The sequence below is a fragment of the Platalea leucorodia genome (assembly GCF_965183815.1).
Source record: "Platalea leucorodia genome assembly, chromosome: 8".
NCBI lineage: Eukaryota > Metazoa > Chordata > Aves > Pelecaniformes > Threskiornithidae > Platalea > Platalea leucorodia.
The window spans coordinates 23675976-23703434 of record NC_138830.1 but is presented as its reverse complement, the minus strand read 5'-3'; the positions used below and the strand labels follow the sequence as shown (position 1 = coordinate 23703434).

Here is a 27459-nt window from a genome sequence, read left to right as displayed (position 1 = left end):
CTTCCTTGCTAAAAACTTCTTACGACTAATTTGACATATTTATTATTCAGAAAGACTGGTAAACAACAACCCCTTATTTTATCAATTAAACAGGCAAAGCAACAATGCAAGCTCCTAAGCTCCCCATTTGCCTTCTCTTTCCCTGAGATGTTAACCAAACTGGTTCACTCTCAGCAGCCATCTGATCCTTTTGCTCTCCTGAAACTACCAACAAAAAGGAAATTAATGCCAACTGTGGAAGTGATTTTGTATTGACACTTTTCCAATAGAATCCAGACTTAGACCACCACTGTGTTTCACAGGGGACATCCCCCTGTCATCAGATGGTTGTAATTTTCCAACAGCAACTGTCCTGGGATGCATTCAAAATAGTAACAAAAGCTAAGAAAGATTCTTTATTTCATTATAAATTTTTACACCACTGATTCTTCAAGCTGGTGTTGTATTTTTAAGTATACCAATATAAAACATCCTACTTAAAATTGTTACTTCAGTACAAATATAAACCATAAATAAAATATAATCAACCTATCCAATATAAATTTGTATTATTTTATAAATTATCTTAACCTGCTATACTTTCATCTACAGTATAGTTAGCTGATATTTCCTTTCTTCCCACCAGCCAAAAGGCTAATCCTCACAGCAGCTGTTACTACTCCAGTACAGAATGAATGTGAATTTAACCTCTCCTGGATATAGCCTAATAAATTCTGTTGTTTTTCTAAGCACTTCTGTGAATTAAAATGGACGTTGGCTTGCCATCCAAATTCAAGAACAGGTCTGAAGTGGCTTTTAGGCAAGTCGCCAAATAACTTCCCAATTCCCTTATAGGGTATAGCTCTCACTCCAGAGATCTTCCAAGCAAGAATTGAGAAACATCATCTCCATTTCCTGAAAATTATTTTTCATTTTCTTAGCATTATTGAAATAAATTATGCACAAAATTACATTAAAATAATATTAAGGGTTCATTTGCACTCTTCAGTTCTCAATGATTTCGACTTAATTGTACCAACACAAATATGAGAAGAATATGCCCTCCTGCAAGCTTTCTGACAATGCAAAGGCCAGGATATTGAAAAGCTTGAATATAAAATTCAACCCAGCACATGTGTTTGGATATTGAATAAGGCTGAGGAAAACAGGAATACTCCCCTGTACAATGAAGATCTATTATTAGAAACAAATATATTTTTCAGCTGATGCTTTACTTTATTCTAATGAAAACCAATATATACTATAAAGTCTTCTTTTCTCCAAGACGTCAATCTCCCTTTTCAAAAGTAACATAATTTAGACTTTGATTTGGCAAAGTAATGAACAACCCACTAAACTTTAAAACAATTGGAAATCTACAGAATTTAAGCACATTACTTGTGTTTCCATATCTTCCCTCCTGGAGACAAAATATTTCCTGTTTCGACAGGAAGTCATCAGCCATCTTGCATCAATGTGCGGCTTTGAACATTTTAAAAATCGAAGCATTCAGGGCCCCTGTACAGAGACATGCCTGCTGATAATAGGTTTTCTTTCTGTTTCACACACCCCTAACTGCAGTCTGTAAGACGGAAATTCACAATCGAAGATACAGACCCACTAGAGAAAATAAACTTCCAAGTAATAATAAACTTTCAACCCCTTGAAACAGACTCACTTATAAGAAGTCAGTTATTTTTTTAATGAAATAACATACCCATTTCAACTGCATACCCCCTCTTCACAGCCATTCGATCTGATCTGCTGTATCTATTGGACAGAAAATTTAATTTTGGTTTTATGCTTGACTACAGTTATTTTCCCTCCTTTACAAAAATGTGAAAGCTCCCTGGACATGAGAAGACTAAACTCATCACCACCAAGGGCAGTGACCGCTTTTACCAGACGGAGGAACCCAGTGCACTATACAGGCACAGGTACTCCTCACGTAGTACTTTCAGACATGAATACTTGCTGTGTCCTTTGCAGTTCCCCCAAATTAGGGGCCAGATGATAGAAAATCTGCCACCTGACAACGAGGCTGTCCTTTCAGTCACCATGCAAGTGCCAAATTAGCAGACAGACCCACATGAGGGTTTTAATTTTGCATAAATTACCACAGTATTTCTCCCTCTCCGGCAGACTGCCCAAGAACCAGGGCAGGTAGCTGCCTGCCCTGCCGGCTGACCGACCAGAGGGGCATCGGACCAGGCAGCCGCTGATAAAGCGCGCCCATCTACCGCCTCACACCTTTCCTAATCTCTGAGCAGTTCCAGTTTACCAGTGGTTTAATCGCGGCAGCGTGCACGGTGGCCGCAATTCCTTTTTTTATTTTTTTTCCTACTACTTTGTCTCCCCACTAAGCAAGGAAACCTGCCAGCCTAGGGCCCTGCTCCGCCCCCTTCCCGGCTGAGGCAGCCGGCGGTCCCCTCTGCTCCCCCCGCGCCCTCCTCCCGCTCCCGCCGCAGGGCTTGTTCCTACCCTGACAGGAACGGCAGAACCGGTTCCCACCCTAACCTGGCCCTCACCTCCCCTCAGCAGCGTTTTAATAACACAAACGCACTGGGAGCGGTTTCTTGCCTTTTCCCTCGGGGAAAAGGCCCGGGGGACCGCGTTTCTTTCTCACTGAGGCGGGCTCAGCGCCCGGGACCGCCGCTGCCCCCGCGGCACCGCTCTGACGGGCCGCCGAGGCGAAGGGAGACTCCATTTCCCGGCGTGCCTCGCGGCGCCCTCCGCGGCGCGCCCGGTCGGCGGGGCGGGGCGGGGCGTGTGCAAGATGGCGGCGCTCGGGGCGTGGGGCTCCGCGGCGCTCCCCGCGCGGTTGTCCCGCGTGGGGCGAACGCTGTGGGGCTGGCGCGCACGGCGGGGGCTCGGGCAGGACGCGGGGGCCGCGGACGGTACGTGAGGGGATCCCCCTGCCCGCCCTTGTCTCGTAGACTGCAAACGCCCGCTTAGCCGCCCGCGCCCTTCGTGGTGGGCGCCTGCAGTCCCCAGGGGGGCCGAGGGGGAGGGAAGCGGGACAGGGTGGGTGTGCGGGCGCGGGGGGCGCCCGGCGAGGGCGGGAGGAGGCGTGGGGGGCTGCCGGGGACCTTCGCGTGAGGGGAGGGGTGGCCTGGCCGTGGCCGTCTTCCCCCCCCCCTTCCCCGCCAGCCGGGGTAACGGCGTGTGAAATCCTCCCACAGAAGGAAAAGCCGCCAAGCCTGCCTTTGCGGATGAAGCCGTTCAGAATCTGCTCTACAAAATGACAGGGCTCAACCTGCAGAAGGTTTTTAGGCCGGTGAAAAAGGAGCTTAAGCCGCCCAAGTACAAGCTGATGACAGAAGCTCAGCTGGAAGAGGTAGGCTGCTCTGCTTCATTTTGAAATAAGTTTTGGTTTTAGCAAAAAGTCTGTATCAGACCATATTTCTGCTTCCTTTAATCCTGCGGCTGAAAACATTTTGGTTTCTTTCCTTTGTTTCAGGTCATTTCCTAAATTAGTGTAAATCAGTGTTTCTTCACTTTAAATACTCAGGTTTATTTATCCATTTTTTCTCCATTTTTATGGAATATTGAAGGAAATTGGATGCTTTTTTTCTTGAGTGACAGGTTCTCTTTATTATCCTCTTTCCTTATGCTTCCTAGTGGTGTTAAATGTCTTTATCTGATATTTAAATTATAGCGCTGGGAATCCTTTGACTACTTTTCTTTCCTGTTGTCTGACCATGGTCCAGGATGATGAAGGGACCTGACTTAAGCCAGTTCTTCTGAAACCACCATCAGAGCTATATATAAACTGTTGATTGTGGTTTATGCTTTTGGCAAAAATTACCATGGAAAAATACCTGAAATAAACTTGGTGTTTCCAGTAATATGTGTAGATTTTAGTTTTGGAACTTCCTCCAGCAATTTGCCCAAGTTACAGTAGTGGTATATTGTTCACATGTGATTCGTCTACCTGGAGATTGAATTGATGTCTCACTTCTTCTCAACTGCAGAAGAAAAAAAAGATTTTAAGACTTTCTCTCTAAATGAAAATATTTGCCCCAAAATTGTATGTTAGCTTTCCAATAGAATGATCTTTTTTTTTAATTGTAAATTTAATTACTTTTTTTTTTTTTCCAAGGCCACAAGAAAAGCCATTGAGGAAGCTAAAGAAAGACTAATCATGCCCCCAGTTTTGAATGAACGAGAGCCAATTGATGATGTCTTAGCAGAAGACAAATTCCTTGAAGGAACTGAACCTACAAAATATGTGTTTACAGATTTAACTTACTCCATTCCACATCGTGTAAGTAACATTGTATTAATTTATTTTGAGAGCTTTTCATACTTAATTTCAAAATCAGCTCTAGGTTTTAATAAAATGTAGTTACAGCAGTTTGCAAAAAGGCTGAGGAGTTGTAAATTCAGTCTGGTACAAGGCAGTAACACAAAGACATATATTTCTAAATGTTTGCTTTTAACTGATAATGATAAATTACATTCCAGTGCTCAAAAGTAGGTGTGTGTAGGGGAAGCTGTGGGATAGTTAGTTAATTATTTTAAAAGCAGATGCCTGTGATATGCTAGGAGTGCTGAGTTCTTCCATACTTCCTAGAAGCTTTCTGTGGAATTGGATTACTTAGTACTGTGCATAGACCAAAAGATGGAGCTACTTCACAGTTGCAAAGATCTGGTGGAAAGCTGAATAAATGATAGATGAATTTGCAGGAAAGCTGTGAAGAAGCAGTTGTCAAATAGAATTGTGGAGTATAGGGGTAAAGATTTCTTTGTATAATAAAACATCTAGATTGTCCTAAGTATCAGTAGTAAGAGGCTGGAAAAATTCTTAACAAATAGTTATGATTCTAAGAAGTCTCCGTGGGTCTACCATGCATCTAGTGATGAACCTGTGAAATGAATTGCCAAGTTTTCCATCTGTTATTCCATCTGAGAGCTCTCTCCAGGAACCTGCTATTTATTCTTCTGCCTCAAAGTATTGAAAACTTCCTTGTCCCAGCAAACTTTCCTGTCTGCTGCCCTAAATCAAATATGCTTGTGAATAGATCTGAGTATATTGTTTTATTTGTTGTATTTTTTGTTTTGCACTTGCCCTTACTTGATTCTAGCACCTACCTCTGAAATAAAGTTTAAAAAGCCCAAGACACTTGCATTCTTAATTTAGTATGTGTTACTAAATGCATAAAATCAGGTCAGCAGCAATGGAACTTGCAATTGGATTGCAAATGGAACAGCAATGGCCAGCAGAACTCCTTTCTCTGGGTATTAGTTATGTTATCTGTCAAAACTTCACAGAGCCGTAGCTTTTAGTGTAGGTGCATGCGCAGTTATGTCATACAGTAAAATTAAGGTGCAAATGTAGCGCTCAATTAGCAGGTACCAAGGGAGAAATGATGAATCTAGCACATAGCAACAATCAATTAGAAACTGGTATTATTAGTGTGAGTTTAGGTATAGAAGTACTCTGCTAAATAAGAATCTTTTTTACAATGGTTCTGGCTACGAAGAGAGAAGACTTTGGGAGATAATGCTCTCTTTTACCTTCTTTTCAGGAACGTTTCATTGTAGTTAGAGAACCAAATGGTGTATTACGCAAAGCAACCTGGGAAGAACGAGACAGAATGATACAGATATTCTTCCCAAAAGAAGGGCGCAGAGTTATTCCCCCAGTGGTATTTAAAGATGAACACCTTGTGGTAAGATCTTCCTGGTTTTGAAAACTGATCATTTTTACTTAATTGTGCTCTGATTGTGAAACTGCTTTTGGGCAGAGTAGCTCTAAATAAGCCAGCCTGCTCCTATGTTTTAAGCTGTTTGAATTTTGTGAACAATTGCTTGTCTTTGTAACTTTATTACAAGTATGTTAACTAAGTTCCAGGTTAGGGCTAGGTAAATCCTGGGTAAGCGTAAATATTCTATTGTACTAGAAATCCACGTTATTGGTCTGCATCAATGAAATTGTATGCTTAATCTGAAAATGTGAACTGGTGTTTCAGAAACAAAATCAAGAAACGTATTAATGTCATCAAGGCAGTTACTGTACTTTTATCCATTTTGTCTTGTGATTAAGGGGATGCTTACTGTAAGTGTTTCCCAGAACAGAAATGTTGTGGCTGCTGTTTTGATTCTGGAGAGTTGGAATGGTGTGATACAGAACCTATTCCTGAATTTGAACTGTTGTTTTAGACTGTGTTTCAGCAAGACCGTCATGAGGATATCCTTAACATGTGCATTGCTCAGTTTGAGCCAGATTCACCTGACTATATCAGAGTGAGTTCACTTTTCATTTTTCTGGTAAAAAAAAAAAAAGTATTAGCGAAGTACTTTAGGGTTCGTTTTGTGAACATAAGTATTATCTGGGGACCAAAGGTGTTATTCATGTGTTCTTTTTTTCCCCATATAGATTACCTGTTATCCTTGTGATGAGTTTTGGGTATTTTTCCTGCAGAAAAGTAAAACGGGGCTCTGTTTAAGTAATTTTCAACAGCATAGAAAGAACTGCAGATGCATAAAAATAGCCTTTATATAGGTATTTTTGGTATCAAACCAGAATTGATGATAATGCCCATAAGTGGCCACAACCAGAGTTGTGCTACTAAAGTCATGCTAACTAACTGCTATGTTAGGATTTGAAAGGACCGGGTAGATAACCGATGAAGTTAGATAACTGATGAAGTGCACCTGACAGCACTGTATGCAAAGTATTATTTTTGACAAAGACCAGGTACAAAAATATACTTCTAGCTGAAATATTTAAATTTAGTAACTGTAGTTACTGGTGAATAGGTTAGTCTACATTTGCCTTTAAAATGTTTAGTTCTCGTTAAGCTGTAATAATTTCTCAAATCACTGAGAATATAACTTCTGTTTGTTAGGCAATTTTTCAAGTACCTTTTCTTCAAAGTAAAATTTCACCTCTTTGCTCTAGCATTTTTCTCCTTAAAGAATAGATTACAACTTGACAGCAGTGAAATGAAGGTTCAGAGGTTACGTCCCTCCCTCCCTGAATTTTGAGTACAGAGCTAGTATTTAGCTTTCTCTTAACATAAAGATGTCTGTGTAAGCACCGAGAAGTGGGTTATCCCAATGTTACTCTGAATTATAACATGTATAAAGCTTTAAGGTAGCATGGTTCAGCCTGTGGCTTACTCCTGCACTTCAGGGAGGCCTGCAAATAGATTAAAGTGAGAGGGAGAGGAGAGAAACCGTCATCAAGCTCCAGTTATGCTAATGAAACATTTTCTGTGTCTAGGTTCATCATCGGACATATGATGACATTGAGAAACATGGCAAATATGATCTGCTCCGTTCAACAAGGCACTTTGGAGGAATGGTATGGTATCTAGTAAACAGAAAGAAAACGGATGGCTTACTAATAGATATGATCCATCGAGACTTGTAAGTGGTGTTTGTCACTTATTAATTCTGCTTATCTATCTAAACAAATAGAAAACAAGTACCATTGTTCAAAAATAAACCCAGTATTTCTGTAAGATGTACAAAAGTTTTCATTTGCATGAAATTTAGGCTAGCTGTAACTTTTACCTGTATAGATGCTGGATGGAGACACCAACTACAGTCCATGAAGTTGTAGGGTATTAAACTAGGTTTCTGCAGAAATTAGCGTTTGGAATTGTTGGGCTTTTCTTTCCCATGTAGTTGTTGGTACACTTCCAGCTCTGGGCAGCGCTGGTCTTAAAGCCTACCCATTTTATACTACTGAGCTCAATTTTGGCTTTTAAGATTGGCACGCTCACGTTTTAGAGCAATTCCTAACTAGCTTAGGAACAGATAGATACACTTTCATTTTAAATGGATGGATTTCTATAAGAGATGCTGTTAAACTTACTCAGAACTCCCTGACTCAAACACTACTTAATTGTGCAAATGTCACTAGAGCTAGGGGAAGTTTGTACAATTAGAACTGCAAGTTGCAGTGATGGTGGCATTCATTTCCTACTGTTGAAGTTAGAAACTTTTAAACCTGCGGATATGAAGAAATACAGGGAAGTTTCAGTTTTGGAATCAATTGTTAAAGGGAAAACTCTAGTAACTTCAGTTGTCCAGATATTTGAGTTTGGAACATCTTTACTTGCTACCCACCCACTTTTGGCTCATGCTTATGTATGTAAAACACCTGTTCGAGTATTAGATTCAGCTGAGGGCTAGGTATCACAAGATTTCCAATACTACTACTGTAAAACATGCTAGTTTCTCTTTGGCAGGGTTGTTCTGCTAAATACTTGCAATTGGGTAATTAATTGTATTTTAGAGAGACTTCAGCTTTATTACTGCTGAACAGTACATCAGGCTTCAGCTGCAGTAGGGATAAACTTGTGTACCCTGCCTGGTGCACCTTAGTGTTTGCAGGCTTCTGGTCTTCCTTCTCATGAAGAGGTTGCCATTGCAATAGATGATGGGATGCTTGGTTAACTGTATATTCTAATGACTGTATACTCAGTGAAAGCAGAAGTTCATGAAAGCCTGTGGTGTGCAAAGTATATGCTCCAACTATTAAGAGAAAGTAATTGCTACAATGGGGCTTTCGTTCGTTTAGGCTGGATGACACTACAAGCTTAATTACACTGTATCATATGCTTCATCCTGACTGTCAATCAGCAAAAGAAGCTAAAGAAGGGAAACTTCAAGGAGTTGATCTGATCAAGGTATGCTGTTCTACTTTAGGCTACTTAACTACAGAAGAGAAAGCCTATTTAGTAGTCTAAATTTCTCCTTACCTTTAGAAGCAGGTATTTAACTAGAACTGTTGTGCTTGCCAGTTTGTTTTTTTTTTTTCCTTTTAAACTATACAGCTGCACCAGGATTTCAGATCTACCACTGGAATGATGAAATCTCATTATGCAAGTATGCTCTTAATTGTACATTAATCTCTCCCTTGCCATGTTTGCAGGTATTTGTGAAAACTGAATCACAGAAAGAAGGCTATATACAACTGGCCCTCCAGGCTTATGAAGAAGCAATGGCTACTTCTACAGCATCATGAAATAAACCTTAGTTCATCTCAAGTTTTAAGTCTGTTTATAAACAGTCTCTGTACAGGATTCCACAATAAATACTTTAAACAAGTGACTGTCCTAGAACATTTTTTACTAAAATATGTAAGAATCTCTACAGCAGCTTGTTATTTTCAAAAGTTCTGTAAAAGCAGTCATCATGACTTTTGTTTTGAGGTGACAGTTTAATTTAGTTTAATTCCTTTACTGCTGCATCTTGAATGTAAATAATTGCCTACAATTCATTTTACTTACTGAAGTAAGTGTAGGGCGTGGACAGCTTCATTTAGGAAAGTGTCAAACACCACATCCATCCCTTAAGACATATTACTGTTCTCTTAGATGTTTTAGCTAAAAGTGTTGTCTGGAAGCATAACTGAGCTACTGCTGGTTAAACAGATAACAAGCAAAACAGCACAGTGAAAAAGTAACCACAGACATGCTGAGAAAAGTCAGGTTAAAATACTAATGCTTGGCTACTAAGCTCCTGTTTCAAATATTTGCAATACACACAACTGAAGCTTGGTTAAGAATAGTAGAATTACTAGTAAATGGAGAACTGAGGAATAGAATATTTAAAAGGGTTTATTCAATTGCTTGATAAATGGAAACACTTTTAGTATGCACTGGAGCACGCCTACATCTTGAATTTCAACATACTGGAAGCTGATTCTTTTTGTACAGTTGCTGGGTCTACCCTTCTTTCTACATATACATGGTCCACTTGCAGTATAAAAATCAAATTAACTTGGAGCACAGAGTCCATAGCACTTCATTCTTTTGTTTGGAGTAATTGATTTGGTCATCTAAAAAGTATGTTCACTCATCTAAGATATCTTCATCCAAATTGATATCCGTAGTATCAATATCCTCCAGATCCAAGTTATCTAAGTCATCTTCCAAGTCCAGCAGTGTCTAGGAAAAGAAAAGACTAGATTAAGGGGATACGAATATGGTCACACGCTAGCCAGCTTATATGATGTATGATTCTGTATGTTGTATTTGCACATTCTGCAAAACACCAAGCTGAGGCAGCCAGGTGGAACATAAGCATTCAAATAAGATGTAGCGAGAAGCTGCTGCTTTGGTAGGAAAGCATCTCGCAGAGTTGCAACTTTTTACCATGTTCTGACCAACTATGTTTGGACTTCACCCTTCATTCCTTGTAAATCCAGAATGCTGTAGGAACTGGTCTATATGACCGTGTACAGTTTCTGCGTACCACAGGAAGGGAACCATACGCTGTGCTGGTCCTAAGCTGTCTATTAATACAGAAAGTGACATTTTCCAGTAGCTTGGTTTAATCACATTATTAGTTGAAGTCTCTAACGTAAAGTGAATTTAGTGCTTGTACTTCCCTTCACAAAAATGTATTTCAATACCTTTTGATCTCTTGTTGGAAGTAGATCAGAATTCTGCAAAACTGTCTTCATCACTTCTTGTTTAGGAGATGGAACCGGTTCTTCAGCCTTCTTCTAATGAAAAAGAGATTCCTTAAGTTCTTTTGAATTTAAATTCTTTCAACAAAAGCATGTAAACAGCAGACCTATAATGCCCCTCTCCCGGTCGTTCTCTTTCAAAGTTTCCCTCAAGTAATTCTTGAGCCACATCTTCACAGCCGGTAAGCGCTCTAGTCCTCACTCCACTGGAGACTACTGTTTCCCCACCCAGTTTATTTAAAGCAGTTGATGGAACTGATACTTTCTGAAGGTTGTTTTCACTGTATCAGTTAATTTCAAATACTGAAGTACTGTTAGAAAGTAAGTGATTTTCAAGGTCCTCAGCAGGAAAGAGATTAGGTTACATGAGACTGTCACAGCAGTTTTAGCAGAGACAGTAAATCTCAGTACTGTTGCTGGGCTTTGTGTTCCATACCCTATTAATGGTTTAACACTTATCCTTCCCTCTTCACTGCTGCACAAGTTTTATATTAAGATAATTCATCAGTTAGTACCATTACTGAAGCAATGGTACTATTCAATTAACTGTATTTAGATTAATTATATAATTATCTCCTACAAAACTTCCTATATTCAGCCTCAGCTATAAGAGACAACTGTTGTTTAAGGACTTCTATGCAATCATTAACTGAATGCAGAGATCTGCTTCTAACATCAGTGGTCTTGTTTTCAGCTTCTAATGCAAGCTAGTTCTAATTTGTTTTAGATAACTTGCAATGCTATTTCTGTATCATCTTTAACAAATGTGCAAACAAGTTTGATTTTGCTTTTGTACACAAGAAGCAAACAGTTACTAAAGCTACTTGAAAGTAAGCTAACTTCTCTGAACTGTCAATGGAGTTTTGTAGTGCATCTCCTATGACGAAAAAATACAGAGACAGAATGGAGAGCTGTGACTTTCTGTTTCTCTCTCAGTTTCCACTGTAGTTCTTTCAGAAGTTTATAGCCTCAAAGAGCTGTGCCAACATTGTCGTCTTTAAGAAACTCTCACATTCCGATTTTCATGTTAAAATGTAAAGCATATTTGACATGAGCAAGAATTAGAAGTTGTCATCTTCTGTTTAAGCTCTGAAAAGCATTTTAAGTGTTTGTTTCAATCTGTATGCTTATACCTTATATTTAAGCCATGTGTTTTCTCCATAACACTTGGACAACTGAAGTGGTCAAAAAAAAAATTGGTTTGAGTTACATCAGATATTGATTAGAACATATTTTCAAGTAGTTGAGCAGGATTTCTAGTCAGTTATGGAATAGTCTTATTCCATAACCATGCACACTAGCTAAAAATATAAAGCATTTTTAATTGCTGTAATACGCAAGAGTTTCCAGGTTCCAACTACTGAGCTTTCACAAAACTAGCAGCAGTTGAGGCAGTGTTTGTATGTGCAATTGAAATTGTTTGTCTGCAGGATGAATTCAATGGTAAGGCTCTACAATTACTCACACTAACGAAAGACGATCCAAGATAAGTAACCACACAAAAGAAATAATTTCACAGTCAAGAAATCATTAGTAGTTACAGAAGTAAGAAGAGCCTGAGGCAAAAGAACATGCAACTCTGCTGCAGTGCTTACAGTCAAGCCAATAAGAGCAATCTTTCCATTACTGGTGACATATTCTCCAGGGTAGATGTTACCGTACAGTAGCAAGACTGCCTCTTTCTGAGAGTTCATCATTTAGTAGTAACACTGACCTGAGGTGCCATTACTGCAGAAGGCTCAAAGCCTTTTGCTTCTTCAAGTAAGTTTCTTTCTTCATTTGGCTAAAAGTAAAAAAAAACAACACCAAAACACATGTTCATGGAATGTTGAAGTGGTTGCACCAACTTGCTTAAAGCTGAATTTACACAGCACCAAATGTTTTTCTTCTAGAGACAGAGCTCCCACTTCTTACTTACAGTGACGAGGGGGTATTCCCTGGCTGGCCGCAAGTCAGCAAGACTTTGTTTAACATATTCTTCAGCAACAAAAGCTTCCTTTAATCCAGGGAAAAGATTTTCGTATTCTGTAGGATCAGCAAGGGACTCAGCAGCTTTTTGATTGACTTTAGAGAGATTCTCCCGCCACAGCTTAACAACCCTGGAGATGCAAACCATGTCTGTTATATACAGCTAATTTTGACAACACTAGTCACACTCTGCATATGCTTTGAAGTTACCTTGAAACTTGGCTTGGCAAATATGTCCGTGCAAGAAAAGCAGCTTCTGGGAGACGCCCGGTTTTAATCAGGAGTTCCAAACATGAATCAAGCCTAGAAGATTTTAAAATGCGATTTTAACCAGGAAGTTTAATAAAGACAAATTTTTGTATTAGATTAGCTGTTTATTCTATTACTTTAAGTGCTTTCATTTCAGATTTTAAAAGTAGCAGCCATCATAAAATAGCACCAGCTTTTCTGAAAAGGCACGTGCCACAATCTTTCTCCAGGAAGCTTTAAGTTAGCTGTAGTTAGCCATTTGAAGAACCTGAGGTTCTTTGCATTTTGGAAGGCAGAACAGAACAATCTGAATCTCACGCTTGCTACTTACTTTCCCTGCAGGAAGTAGCTCATAAAAGCAACGTTGTTCTTGCCATCTTTTTCTGCTCCCTCAGCTAACTTATTCACCATGTTAGCATTTCCTGAAGCTGTAGCCAGGAGCAGTAGTCCTCCGTAGTCTTGTGCATGGTGGAGACACTCCTGGGCTAAGCCAAACTGGCATTTACTGATGGCAAGCTCAGCAAGTTGCTTCCATTTCTGTTCTGACTAATGGTACAAAAAGGGGAGGGGGAGAGAAAGAAAAATAACACCCTCACATTTTTGAACACATTTTGAAAATCATTTTAATGATTTTTCAGAGCATTCAATATGAAAGTCTAAGTTTACTTGTACCGTATCCCATCATTACACTTGTCTTCCCTTTGAGATACTATTACTGCAGATTCACAGCATGACACAGTGAGTGTTATATGCAGATCATTACACAGCTATACCGTTACATAAACACTTTTTTATTTAAACAGTAAGGATCTCTTAAAGAAAGCTCCCAAGTTAGCCTTCAGAATGTAAGAAAGACATTTGTGTCTGTACTAAGGTAACATTCCTTATCACCAACTTCATTACTTTACAACAGGAACTGTGAAATCAATTCTCTGAATAACGGCTATGGGACAAATCACTGCCTGTCAGTCTTCCTAGTGCATCAGTCTAAGTTTGCCAAGGCTGGAACAAAGGCCCAGAGGCTTCAGTCCCACCAGTCTTCCTCTCACTGTCCAATACTGGAGATTAAGGCTCGATTCTTTGTTCAAGTTTTGTATTCTCCAGGAGTTCCTGTAGTTTTCTGAGCAGACAACATTTTTCTGTCCCCATCCCACAGCTTAGATTCCTTTGAATTACAGGCAGAACAGCTTCACCAAGGAAGTTGGAGGCATTTATATAGTGTTCAGGGAGCCATACTGAATTCCCACATACCATTGTCTTTTCTTACAGGGCCTCAGATTCAGGCTAATACTTGGAATTAGTACAAATCACCAAAAATTACATGTTTACCTCTGCTTCCATTGCAAGCTGATAGGCTATTTTTAATTCTCCAAGTTGAAGAGCAAGTTCAAAACGATGTTCTGGATCTGTAGATACTGCAAGAGCTTGTTGTTTGAAGCCCTAAAATAAAAATCTGAAAGTAAGACTGATCTGTCAGGTCACACAGCATCCTAGATGTTCTAACAAAACTCCTTTATACAGAAGGTTACAGTATTCTCAAGTAAATATGGATGATTAACAAGAGTTTATGCTTACAGATAAAATGATCTGGTTTTGCTTAGCAAATTCAATTAGAAATGTGAATAAACTGATTTACTAAGTTTTTGATAACTAAAAGTAGTTTTCTTGCCTGTTTTTCAAGAAAATGTGCAACTCTGGTTCTCTGTTCTTTTGGAATCGTGGGAAGAACTTTATCAGCCATACTGAAATCTCTTCTCATCACAGCAGTTTGATATTCAAGCACTGAGACCAGCAAAGAGTAGCTAACAATGTTTAGCTCTTTATCACCCAAATAAAGTCGGTTGTCCTTAGGGATATAACCCAAAAGATACATTGTCCTGAAACAAAACAAAGAATATTCATCTTGAATAGATCCACTACCAAATAGTCTATTAAAAAAGGTACAATAGTTCTTAGAGTAGCACAAATACTCACACGAAAAATTCTACTTTTACTATATATGCACTTCCACATAACACTGTTTATTCCCTCCAAGATCACATTACTGCCTCCGAACATACCTTGGCATGATATGCAAGAAAAAGCAGTAATGCAGGGCAAGCAGGCAACAAGGTTCAACCTTGTCCTAACTTCGTTTAAAGAACCTTTAATGCTTGCTTACAACCCAGTGCAGCAACTTACCTGTCTAAATGGGCAATAGTGACAATTTCTCCTCCAACATAGTAGTTGAGTCTGTTCACAGAACTGGTGTAAATGAAGCAGTCGCCTACCCACAAGCCTGTTTTCACAATCTCCTGAATCTCACCAAGAACCTGCACATTAAATTTGATTTAATTAGGTATGTAAAAAAGTACTTTTATATAGCAGTAGGACGATTGCATTTTCAAATTAATATTCTATACTTAAGTAAACAGTTGGGCAAGTTGCAAAAAAGTTTAGATACAGATTGGAATTACTTAAGTAATGCTTCTAGTTCTACAAAAATGCTGTAACATATGAAACCTCTCTTAACTAAACACATTACAAATCCAAGAAACAAGCACCAAACTAAGCGTTAAGATAATCAAAGCAAAATTTCACAAGGAAAGTTGTGTTTCTGGCATTGCACAGCATGAGGTTTTTTAGTTGGTTCTCAAATTTCAGTAACGTTTCAAAACTTGAAAATTGCAGAAAAAGTTTAAGCAACATGAACATACTATCTGAGTGTGTGCTTTAAAAATAACCTCTATAACCCTGTGAGAACAGTAAACAAGTATCTGAAGAGAAATGTAGTCATCAAGGTCTGTCATACTGGGATTCCAACAGGGATACTCTCCCCAGGGAACCCAAATAAAATGATTAACAGTGTTACTCAGGCGGATGTATACTGTATTCCAGTGTTCTGAAAACTAAAATTTAATAGGACTGTGTCAAGGACTAAATTTGCTATACTCTGGGAAGACTTGATTCAATGAGCTCTAATCCTATTCCATTTTTTAAATAGCAGGTACCTCAAAAGCGTCTTCAATTCCATCTTCAGTGACACCTTCATGTGTTTCTTGGGCTGCTGCAACTTTTTCTGATAGGTATTTCAGAATGAAGAATGACTCTTCCGTAGCAATGCAGACAAGCTCACCCGAGTCAGACCAGAAAATCTGTGTCATCAGAATCAATAATGGCACTGTTTTAGACACCCCCAAGTTAATAAAAGAGGATGTGTAAATTAAGGCTAACACACAGTAACAGAAGCTTTAGTATCTGAGAAGCCAACACATACAGGGATTTTTTTTCCCCTTCTGCAATAAGACTGAGATAAACTTAAGAAGTTATTACTTTATGATTGACAGCTTGGCTTCATTCAAGAAAATCGGCAGTCCAGTAAAAAAAAAAAAAAAAAATCAGTAAACACAGACAGGTAAATATCTTCAGTCGCATCTAGAAACTTACGTGTTTGGGCTGAATTTCAATTCTGCGAATCAGTTCTGTGTTTTCCCAATCATAGAATGCCAAACCATTAACAGATCTGACGCCCAACAGGAAGCCACCGTAGATGCCTGCAAGAAAATACAGGTGGAAGAAGTCTACATTGTGCAAAAATGCGCTGACATATCTATTTTAGAAGTAAATACTTACCTTCTGCTCCAAAATCAGGTTTGAATGACTTCTTCTCTTTGAAATTTTTAAATATCTTTACAACACTGTTGCTCTCCCTGATTGCGTATCTAAATAGAGATTGCATTGTAAAAAAATAAAAATTATTCAGCTTCCAAAGTAGCAAATTACTAAAATTGTAAGCTGCTACAGAACAAGTGCATTTCACTTATCTTCAAAAATTAGCAGGGTGCTACAAATGGAAAATTTTAAAGCAGGACAGTTACTGAAAGTTCGTTAGCCACCCAGGTTTTAGTCTTCAGGCCAGTTTACCGTTTGTACAGCCTGAAAATCAGCAGCAGCAAATTTAAGTTAATACAAAGGAAAAAAATCTGCAACACTTACTCTGAAGAATCATGTGCCCATACGAACTCCTGTGCAGAACCAAAGCTCTTGTTTCTCAAAGCCATAGCTGTATAAATGATGTATTCACCATCACCACACACTACCACAAACCTAGAGCAGGAGAAAGATGCATTTGTCAGACATCTGTGTTCAGTTCAATAGGCACGATCAAGTAGACAAACTATCTGAAAAGTTAAAGGCCCCTAGCCCAATATAATCACTGCAAACGCAGACAGAATAAGAGAGCTTCATATATTCAAAAAATGTCACAGAACTGGATTTTCCTCTGCACCGTGTTGCTAGCTACTTGCTATGCCCTCTTCCTTCTCGTATCTACTGAGCAGCTCTTGTACCTTGTATCCCTTGACCTTTTTTTTTTAATTTAGCTTATTTGTTAACAAAAAACCCCCCACAATTCAAGAGAAGTGATAAAAATGTGGTTTGCTGCCATTACCTTATAAATGTTGTTTGCATACTTCTTCCCTTACCTAGAAGGTCCAACTTGTCTGTTTAAGCAGCTCTTACAGGTGAAGCCCCTCTATTACTCTGATTTTACAGTGCCTGGCTCTGATACACCTGTTATCCACAGACTCTCAGCCACCAGCACACATGTAACTCTTTCATTTGAAAAGTTTTCCAATATATTTAAAAAGAAAAAAGGAAGAAATCGGACATGTTTCAGTATTTTGTTCTAAAATCTATTACCGTCCATTAGGGTTGTGCTGAATTGTCTGAGGATAGATTTCACAGCTCCCCATATCCTTTACAGCCAGCGGCAATCTTTCTCCATCTTTGATTTCAGCATCTCCCATAGCTTTCAAGTTAGCCTGTTGGACTTCTGAATGTTTAGCCCAAATAATTTTTCCATTTGCATCCATGGACATGGCAGGTTCTTCACGACCAAGCTAGGAAGTGTAGCAGAAGAATTTAGCAAATGGAGAAAACACAGTCTTGATTTTCTTTCAGTTGATCATATCTAGTGAAATACCCTGACTCTGTCTAAAAATGCCAGTTAAAATGCCAGATTTTCAGTATTGTACATATTATCACAGAATCAGAAATCAGTTGCTCTGTACACAGGACAGTGATGAATCACCATTTCTTATTTCAAATCATTAATTGTACCTTAACAATAATGCTGCCTTCATCATATCCCAAAGCCACATTATTGGATCCTCTTAAACTGGCCACACACCACACTCTCTCCATACCATAGTTGAGGGTACTTTCCAGGCGGTAAGTGCTTGAATGCCAAATGCGCACAGTTCCTAGATGAAAAAGAAATACACGCCTTTTATCTCTTCTCTCAATGCAAGGGCAGGAGGTGCGTAGCCTCACTACAAGAAGCGTTCTCCCGTAAGTTCTTCCCCTGTCCTTTACATATCAAAAAATACAAAATTACCGTCTTCTGAGCCTGTGATAATGATAGGCAATTCAGGATGGAAGCTGACACATGATACATTTTGAGCATGACCTTCCAGTGTTTGTACACATGTTTTATTCTGAAAAAAAAAAAGTCGGAAATACAGATAATAAACATGTTGATACATTTTCACCTTCATTTCTTAGAAAAATCTCCCCCCAAATCCAAAATTTATCTGAAAACATATTTCTCTAGATTTCTTCCAGTAACATCTATCTCCAAGATGCTCAAACAACAGCATTAGACATATTAAAAACGTATGATTGTATTGAGTTAATTTCTCCTCCCCAGAAGAAAATATTTGTTTCCCTTGACATAGTTGTTTTCTGCTATTTTCAGATGGGTTTCTGCCTAGAAGATGTGGTTTCTCAGAGCTATGTAGCACAACAGATTAAAGCAAGATAGAAAGCTGAGTTCACTGCAAAAAAATCAGAGCAAAACATCTATCTGAAACCAATTACAGGTGAGGACAGATCTAATATTGTCTTTAAGAATGTTCATTCACACAGTTGTGAAAGAAAAGTCTACTCTGCTTGAGCAACTAAGATTAGACTACATAACTGATGTATACAACTGTACGTGGTGGCAAAATTTCAAGCATTGTTATGTAACAGTCGCCACTGCAGTGCATATTTAAATTAACAGTGCTAGCTTTAACTTCTGAGCTTGGATTTGCTCTAGGGCAATATGCTTTAACAATCAGAAAGTACTACCTAACAAATTCTGTCTTGCCCTTCTGGCCATTCATACACCTGTACACAGGAAGAACTTATGAGCTCTAGGTTCCAGCAACACAATTGAATCCCTGGATTCAATCTTGCTTTCCTGCAGAGCATTTGAACAAGTCACCTCATGACCCCTGCAAACTGTCAAGCAGAAGCACATGCATGTGTGTGCATGCGCATACATGCCTGTGTAAATGTGTATAGGATAAAAAAAGAAGAGAAGGAAGGGAATAAAAAAAAAGGAAAAAATTAATGAGAAGTGAAATCACGGAAAAAGTTGATACATGAACAATATTTACATTTGAACATAGAAGAGGAGCACCTTAATCCACAAAAAAAAAAAAGGAGTCCAAAAGGCAGGGATTACTACATTACAAGAAAAAACCCTAGCGCTAATAATAGAAACCCTATGTCAAATTTAATTCTACAAATTAACTTCGAAGCTATTTAACCCTTGAGAAAACTTGCTGTGAATTTAACAAATTATTTTTTTTTTTTTAAGGAAAAACATGCCATGAAATATTCCACCCCCCCTTCCTTCTTTCCAATGAAAAATGACAGAAGTCTGTTGGTGTATTCAGGTCCTTGCCTTCTTTTTCTATTTCTTCATTAATGGTTTTGTTATGGCAGTCTGCACAAAAGTTTATGAAGAGTTGAACACATACCTGGTAGTCCCAGATCTTAACCAACCGGTCATCTGCACCTGAAATGAGATACGGCTTGTCTCCTCCACTGTAATAGTCAATGCAGTTTACTCCTTTCTCATGGCCTTCCAAAGTAAAGTTGGGTGAAGAAGAGCCAAGCTGCCATACCTTCCCAGAAAAAAAAAAAAAGTGGAAAAACCCAAATGCATGTAGTTATTGATCTTTTGCATCCAGGTCAATTTTGCCAAACAGAGTAGGTATTTAGATGTACTTTACAATTCCAAAGATATAGAATATGGAATTCCAAAGACACAGTTGTTTTCTTAGGTGAAGAACCTGAACAACTGCTTATCAAACTACCAGTACTCCCCCCACAATAAACAGAAATAAGATGCTGAGTTACACATGCTGTGCTCACACTTCAAAACAATGCAATTGGTTTCTTTCAACTTTTTTTTTTTTTTAAGGACATAAAACCATGTAAGACACTGTTTGTAAGAAGTAGTATCTGTTCATGAAATTAAGTAATAGACCTAGAAAAAGCAATCAACTATTTGTGCATACACGCTTTACCCCCAGCTGTGTCCTGAATTTTATTTTTCCCAGTTACATTAAATGAATGACAAATCTCATGCTAAATGAGGACTCAAAATGAATTGAGTCAAGTTGTAAATATACTATTTTCCCATGATTATCATATCAAATCAACATTTACACACACCTAATCTCAACATCTGAGGACACATGAAATCAAAACTGGCTTTTTACAGCCAATATACTGATAATTTACAGGGAATATGAGGAAGTCTCACTGCTCAGATAGCTGTAAATCTATAGTCCCACATATTTAGTAATAGTTTCACAGCAAATGAGACTCATCAGGTCTACCACGAGAAGGTTGAAGACACCTTTGGAAACAATTAGACAGCCAAGGACATGAAAATAACAGGAGAAACTTTCAAATAGCTTTTGCTATTTTTTTTTTTTAATGCACAGTTAAAGGCTTTACTCACTATATATATTATATATATATATGGTTTCATATATATATATATATGGTTTCAATTCTCCCAAACTACTCATTGATAGTATAACCATTACCCCTCCCCAATATTTCTGTGTAATCCAAATGGAAATGCAGTACTTAACGTTTAGAGGAACATTTCAATGATTAGAGGTGAGAAGTAATCTTGTAAATTTACTGAATTATTTAGTAGGTGCATCGTAACTCAACTGACGTTCAGGCCTTTGTTCTGTTAATTGCACCGGCTTCTAAGAATTCTCACCCACTGTCCACACAGTATTATTGGTCTGTGTACTCTGTCTGATAATTACTTAATGACTAAAAAAAACCCCACAATACAGTTTCTCTACCTTGATTGTCCTGTCCAAAGATGCACTTGCAAACTGATTATTGTCTTTTGGGTTTATGACAATCTGCATGACATAATGGGTGTGTCCTTCAAACACCTGAGAACAAGACCATTTTTTATCCCAGTCCCAGAGTTTAATGAGCATGTCATCTGAAAAAAAAAACAAACAAAAACCCAAAACAAGCTTCAGTTAGCTTAATATATTCTGATACCTACCTTCTTAAACTACATAATCCTTAATAACTTCAAGTTAAGGGCTCACTCATCCCTTCTCCCTTGAAAGGAGGCACTGCTAATACTCAATATATTTTTCATCTGTAAGATTACCAGTCCTTCCTTGCAGAAGGACCAGAGGGAGTGCAAGTTTCTCAAACAGATTGTCCAGTAAAATGGTGATAAAACTAAGTAAGAAATATATCTGTCTTAAAAAGGGAGATTAAGAATTGATATTAAGGTATTGAACTATTTATCTTAAAATACTGGGCAGATATTAAGGAGTTGGACCCATCCTTTCTTCTGCAGCACCTACTCTGATGAGCACCAAGGAATAGGAAGCACAGACAAACAAGCTGGCTTCCTAGTACCTTTATTTCAAGTGTAAGTGTATTAGCTTCAACAGCAAAACACAGAAATATATGGTGCCTCACAAGGCGCTCTGCATTCTTGCAGAGCTCTGACTGCATTAGTAAGGTTTCCAGGAATGACAAGGACTGACTAGCACAATGTAGATATTCTTGGGCAAGACCTGTTGGGATACTGTGATCTTCCAATCCTGAGTAACACAGATCGCCTCAAATAACAGAGAACACAGTAGTATTTTGGGAAAAAAAGATAAAAGTTAGCTGTTGCTTCAAGTTGTACTGCCAGCTGAAAACATACTCCAAACCATAATGTCATTTTTTTAAAAAAAACAGAACTTTAGTGTGGCAAACTCTCAAGTAACAGCTAATGAGAACCTTATGAACCTAATATGAACATTTCCTCTGGCAGATATTAAACAACAAGGTTCTTCGGTCTTCTCTGACAAGAACATAAGCTATCATATTTTAAATTGTAAGTACAGTTGATATTCCATTAAAAAAACATGAATGTACCTGGCAAAGGAATAACACAAAGTGACAACTGTGATGTGGGCTACTTACGCAAGGATTCCTGTTTCAGCAGAAAAAGGAAAAACATGCAATACTTCACTAGACAGAAAACAGAAGCCTAAAAATCGCTGGTTAATAAGTATAAAAATATACCAAAAGAACTCTTACCGCTGCTTGTCAGTATGAAAGGCTGTGTGGGATGCACAGCAATACAACGAATGTAATCTGAATGGGCTTCAAACATGTGAACTCTTTCCAAGGTGTTATAATTAAAAACTCTAATTTGCATGTCATCCTATGAAAGGGAAGAAAAGCCATCATTGAAATAGGTCTCTCTGTATAATATACCTTATATTCAACACCAAGTAGCTAGAAAAAACATTCCACTATTGAAGAGCCTCTAACAAAAAAATGTTTAAGAAAATATATTTTCTGTACATCACTAATGATACAAATTATACTTCAGTTCAGAAGTCTATGAATTACCCAATCCTATTCCAAGGCATTTATGAAATGGAAAAAACTTTAACTAAAATTTCCTTTTTAAAATATGTATTTAAAATAGTCTTCTGATTTAAAATTAAGGAAAGTGCAAAAATACTTTTAAAATTATTAATGCTTTATATGAAAATGAAAAGCAAGGTTGTCCAACATAAAATTTAGAATGACGTTAATGCTGTGGGGCCAGGAAGAAAGAAGTTGTAGCTTTAAGTCAAGTGGAAAGGTGACTTCAACTTTGTTTTTTACAATTGAGATGGGGGTGGGGTGGGGGGTGGGGAGGAAGATATTTTTATTTCAGACACAGTATTATTAAAAGCACTATTCCCAAATATTTAAAAAAAAAAAAAAAAGAACTATTTGACAAGGAATAAAACATCAGCTAAACTTTCAGAAGTGACCATGACTTACAAGACCATCAGAGTAAATGAAACTTAGTGATAAACTCTACTTGTTTTATCCAAAGCATTTACTTTTCCACTCTGTCTTTTCCTTTTTCACATTTGTGTCTGTTTAAGCAGCAACACCCACAGAAAACACTCTTCGGAATGGCAAAAAGGGCAAGCATGTTCTTTTGAGACCACCCTATCAGTGTAATGAACATGGCACACACAGAATAAGCAATGACTAATGTCACATTTTCATAGTCACTGACTCAAACTTGGCCCTGTTGCTGAAAGCAGCTGTCTTGCCCTTTCCTTACCATTTCTCACTACTGCATTGCAGCCTCCCTTGGGAAATACAGCTGCACACTGAATCAGATCAAGAAACTGATCCAGGTGAAATTAAGTTGATAAAAATAAAAACAGAGACTAACTTTCATCAGTTACTAATCCAGTTCCCATGCAGCTGTTTGAACTCTTGTGCTGCCAAAGAGGCAGTGTCGTACTTCTTGGGAAACAGTGCTAACTCATGAGTCGTTGAAGTAACTGGGTCACAGCAGCATAAGACAATGAAATGACAAGAAATTTTTTACTCTGTGTATAGGGCAGAAAGACTAGGAAAAAAAATTGAGACAAAAAATTTTAGGCATTACCTCAATTTAGACAGAAAATATTCATTCCATCAAGAAAAACATGTTACCAAGATTAGAATAAAACTATTCGTCTCAAAGTAGACTCATTGAATAACAGCAGAGTATTTTTCTAGATGTGAGTAAAACTAAAAAAATTTATTTTTAATATAACCAAGAACAAAAGTAGAAAGTAACTTCTAAGTCATCTTACCTAGGATAGTCAACAGTTTCATCTTAAAGTAGCACTACTAATATTTAGGCAAAATTGGGTGCTGAGTGTGTTCCAGTTGACAGTAAAAGTTGAATCTAGATATACCTTGCACTACATGCAGGATTAGCCACCATATTAGGTTGCTCCCCTTTGAAATGAAAAGTTTAAGTTTCTAAGCTTACTTAAAGGAGAAAATTTCTGGGAAACTGTAGTGAAGTATTCCTTTTCTTCTACAAATTGATATCAAATCATATTATTATGTGATGTACAAAGGAACAGCATGAAAATAAATTCGAGAAAGTATTACTGCATATGGAAATCATAAGATGACGATAACTTACAGCTCCTGTAACAACCCAGTTCTTTCTTGCCACGAATTTGGCAGCTCTCACTGGCAGGTCGCACACTTCAAAAGTCTTCACCAGAGTCTAAAAATAAAAATAATAAGTTTATAGCACTGGAGAAAATATCAGTTATGAAATCAGCTCTTTATCTTTTCTTAACAGTGTCCAGTATGTTGCCTTTGGCAACTCTCCCAAGAATCCTACAACACTACATGCACACTTTTTAAAAGGAACATACCTGTCCAAGAAGGGAGATACTTGCCTGTTCTGTTCTTTCAACGTCACCTTTATGTTCTCCCTTCATTCTTAACCCAACCCCACCTCCAAATGTTTTTGGTGCTGCTGCCCAATTTCAACTATACTCGATAGATGGGTAGAAGTCTAACAGTTCCTACAACCTTCACAAATATAGATGGCAAGTACAAGACAGAGGCATCTTATCTTTCAGAAGGAAAGGCATTAGTTTGCAAGGAATCCACAAAGGAGGTAATTCTTGAAAAATAAATTTCTAGAAGATGAAACATCATTAAAGTCCCAGCTGAAGATATTCCTTGCCTATTATAGTGACTTTTGTAATAAGATGGGGAGAGTGCAGTGAATTAGTGGCAGTGATTTAAGATTCTTCTTGTGTATCTAGTATTGAAAAATAGAATTTATACATCTGTCAGTTATGAAGACTTCATAATAAAGGAAAACCAAAATCATCACCTGTGTTTCATGGTTCCAAACACAGACACTGCCATTGTAAAGGCTAGCCAACATCCATGGTTCTGTGGGATGCAAGTCTACACTCTTCACCCGGTCTGACCGAGCTGTTAGTTTCCGTTTTATATCAAGTCGGAGAGGCTAGAGAGGAAAAGAATTGACAATATCAAGTTATTCAACATAAAACTGACACAGAAACATGATCGAAGAAGGAAAGCTGAAGTTAAACTTTGTAATAAATTGAGTCAATCCTGCTTTTCAGGCAGACAGAAGACTACTACTCTTCTCTATCCATCTGCTTATTAGTTTCTGTAGGGGTTTCTAGAAATATCACATCTCCACCAACAGCAATGGGTCCATTTAATTTACTTTTGTAAAATCCAGAATTTTTTCATACTGTAAAAAGTATCTCCAGCACAGTCAAAAAAAAAAAGATGCACTGTACATCTTCCTTGTATCCCTGAACTACTAAAGCAAAGCAAAGAGAATTTCCTTCTAATACAAGTGATAGAAAGTGAATCTTCCTGCTATTTCACCTGAAAAACCAGGTGGAAAAGCCAGTTATCACAACAGAACACAACAATATTTGCCTATTATAAATTTATTTCCATTCACAATTCCAACATTAAGTTTCAGAATGGAACACTTGTAAAAAATGAGGGGAGGGAAAAGTTTAGGTCTTTCCCTTATAAAGAGGGCTTTGACCTTCCACTTTCATCATTGGCAATGTAAAGCCAGAGTATTTAAGAGGCATGAAGTATAGCAAAGTGGTTTTCTAAAATACTTGAGGCATTATAGATTTGTTTAAACACTCAAAGACTGTTGAGCTCACTTAATGCTGCTGACATTTTGTATCAGAGAACTTAATGAGTCATATCTGATCAAAGAATCATGCATGTGTTTAGTAGCAGAATAAAATTAATAAAACCCGCAGTTACATATGTTAGACACTGCAAGGAGAAAAAGATACCTAGCTATCGTGTAGTACTCATAACTTATGGACACGACATCTGACAGTAGAGAATGAACTTGTGGTTTATTTCTCCTGCCATAAATACTAGAAAAGCAGGCAAGATAATTGCATATGATTCTGTGCTTATCCTTAGAACTGCTCTTATCTACTGCTACTAAGGACCAGACTATGGCTGATCTAAGAGGTTAACTGCAACGTGTACTCAAAACACTTCGATAACTGTTAGGTCTGTTTGATGAATACCACACTGGGAACACAGATCAAGGGATCTGCTCTGTGACTTCAGGCATAATCATGCTAGGGGTCTTTCCAGTGCTTGCTTCTTAAGTTATTTAACTTAAATCACAGAATAACACTCCGACTTCTTCAGGTAGCACAGGAACAGGGAAGCCCAGGGCAAACAGAGCAAGAAGACCCTGCACAGCCACCCCTGGCTTGTCCTGCCCCGAGCCAAACCCAGCAGTGCTCAGAAGGGCCCCGCGACACCCAGCCTGGCTCCCGGCTCGTCCTGGCGGGGCGGCTGCTCAGGCCCTCACCGCTGCGAGGCCTCCTGCTCCTCAGCGTCCAGCTGCGCCGTTTCTCTGCAGGCGCGGGGGGAGCCGGCCGGAGCAGCAGCTGCGCGGCGCAAGGCCGGGCTGCCTCACTGAGGCCACGTTAGAACAGCTCAGGATTGATTTTTCAAGCCTCCTGCACCGGGGGCTTGCGCGCAGCGCGCCCGGCCAGCCCCGCTGCCGCCGGTCACTAACGGCCGCGGCACCCACCGGGGCAGCCCCCCAACCCTCCCCACACGGGCCGCCGCCCGCTCTGGGCCGGGCTGCTGGGGCCGGACCACCGCCCCGCCGCGCTCCCCGGGCAGCAGGCCTCCTCCCCCGGACTCACCATGGCCCCGCGTCGCCCCGCGGCAGCGCCGACGGCTGAGGTGTCGCTGCGCCCCGGGCAGGCTCCGACCCTCCGACGTGGAGCTTCCGGACCCGCCGCTCTCGCGAGAGCGGCGCCGAAAGCTCCCGGACCTCGCGAGAGCGGGGCGGCGCCGCGGTGTGCCGGGATATGTAGTCGGCGGCGCCTCGGCGGCGCGGCGCGGGGCAGGCTGGGAGTTGTAGTGGCCGCCCCGTCACCGCAGGGCGGCTGTAACGGCCGCTGCGGTGCGCTTGGCGGCAGCCGACCTGAGGCCGTCCCTGTCCCCAGCCACAGTCCTTTGTGCCACCTTGGGCCTCTCAATGAGATGATGGTGGTGGAGAGCTCCCGGGCTCTGCCCAGTTGTGGGTGGCCCAGAGAAGAGAAGGGTCCTCTGACCCCCTTTGCCCGCTCAGTGTGGTCTCTCAGCGTGCATAATGGCGACGTCGCGCGTAGGGGCCAGGTCCTCAGTGGTGACAGGGTCCTGAAGCAAGGCCCTGGAAGGAGCCCAGCTTGCCTCTCTCTCTCAATGAAAGGTGAGAGCCTGGTCAGTCCTGCAGACCTTGTAGGTGTGAAAGGCTATGTGACACATTTCTTAATCTTTTTGTCAGCTAGAACTACAGATACTGCAACCCCAAACAGCATCTAGTAGAAACGTTACAGGGAATGTGAGATTTTGGGAAGCAGCAAAGCACAAGGAACCACTGTTGAGAAAACTTCTCCTAGCACTGCTGCCAGATTGAAGTTGCATCTTTAATTAAAAATTGCAACCCCCACGTTTCATTGTATAAAGGAGAGGAATAGCACGGAGAATATTGATATTCATTGGGATTCTGTTAAAGACAATACTCCTTTTGATACAAGTGTTCACCTGGGGATTAGGAGCCCTGTGTGCTCTATCCTACAATACCATAAGAAGGATTACATTGCCCTGGAGCGTTTACAGTTTGAAGGACATAA

The 27459-nt window shown here is 39.4% G+C and overlaps 2 protein-coding genes across 3 annotated transcripts; one reads left to right on the top strand and one right to left on the bottom strand.

Moving 5' to 3' along the window:
* Window positions 1–2755: 2755 nt before the first annotated feature.
* Window positions 2756–9039, top strand: MRPS22 (mitochondrial ribosomal protein S22; the record flags this gene model as incomplete). Its single annotated transcript, XM_082319954.1, has 8 exons — window positions 2756–2876; window positions 3162–3316; window positions 4082–4246; window positions 5511–5654; window positions 6145–6228; window positions 7211–7356; window positions 8516–8624; window positions 8870–9039. 8 exons carry the CDS (start codon window positions 2756–2758, stop codon window positions 8960–8962), a joined length of 1017 nt encoding a protein of 338 aa, XP_082176080.1. The 3' UTR covers window positions 8963–9039.
* Window positions 9040–9172: 133 nt separating this feature from the next.
* COPB2 (COPI coat complex subunit beta 2) lies at window positions 9173–26602 on the bottom strand. Of its 2 annotated transcripts, none has more exons than XM_082319303.1 (22): window positions 26485–26602; window positions 24636–24773; window positions 23925–24011; window positions 22028–22154; window positions 20770–20918; window positions 19417–19563; window positions 18006–18105; window positions 17729–17871; window positions 17309–17508; window positions 16604–16714; window positions 16241–16329; window positions 16055–16161; window positions 15619–15762; window positions 14810–14940; window positions 14298–14505; window positions 13958–14068; window positions 12960–13174; window positions 12590–12682; window positions 12330–12510; window positions 12126–12194; window positions 10355–10447; window positions 9173–9887 (listed from the first exon to the last, which is right to left on the bottom strand). In XM_082319303.1, exons 1-22 carry the CDS (start codon window positions 26485–26487, stop codon window positions 9792–9794), a joined length of 2742 nt encoding a protein of 913 aa, XP_082175429.1. In that variant the 5' UTR covers window positions 26488–26602; the 3' UTR covers window positions 9173–9791. The 2 variants fall into 2 exon arrangements, with proteins under 2 accessions (XP_082175429.1, XP_082175430.1); XM_082319304.1 differs by having other exon boundaries at window positions 10355–10444.
* Window positions 26603–27459: the final 857 nt, after the last annotated feature.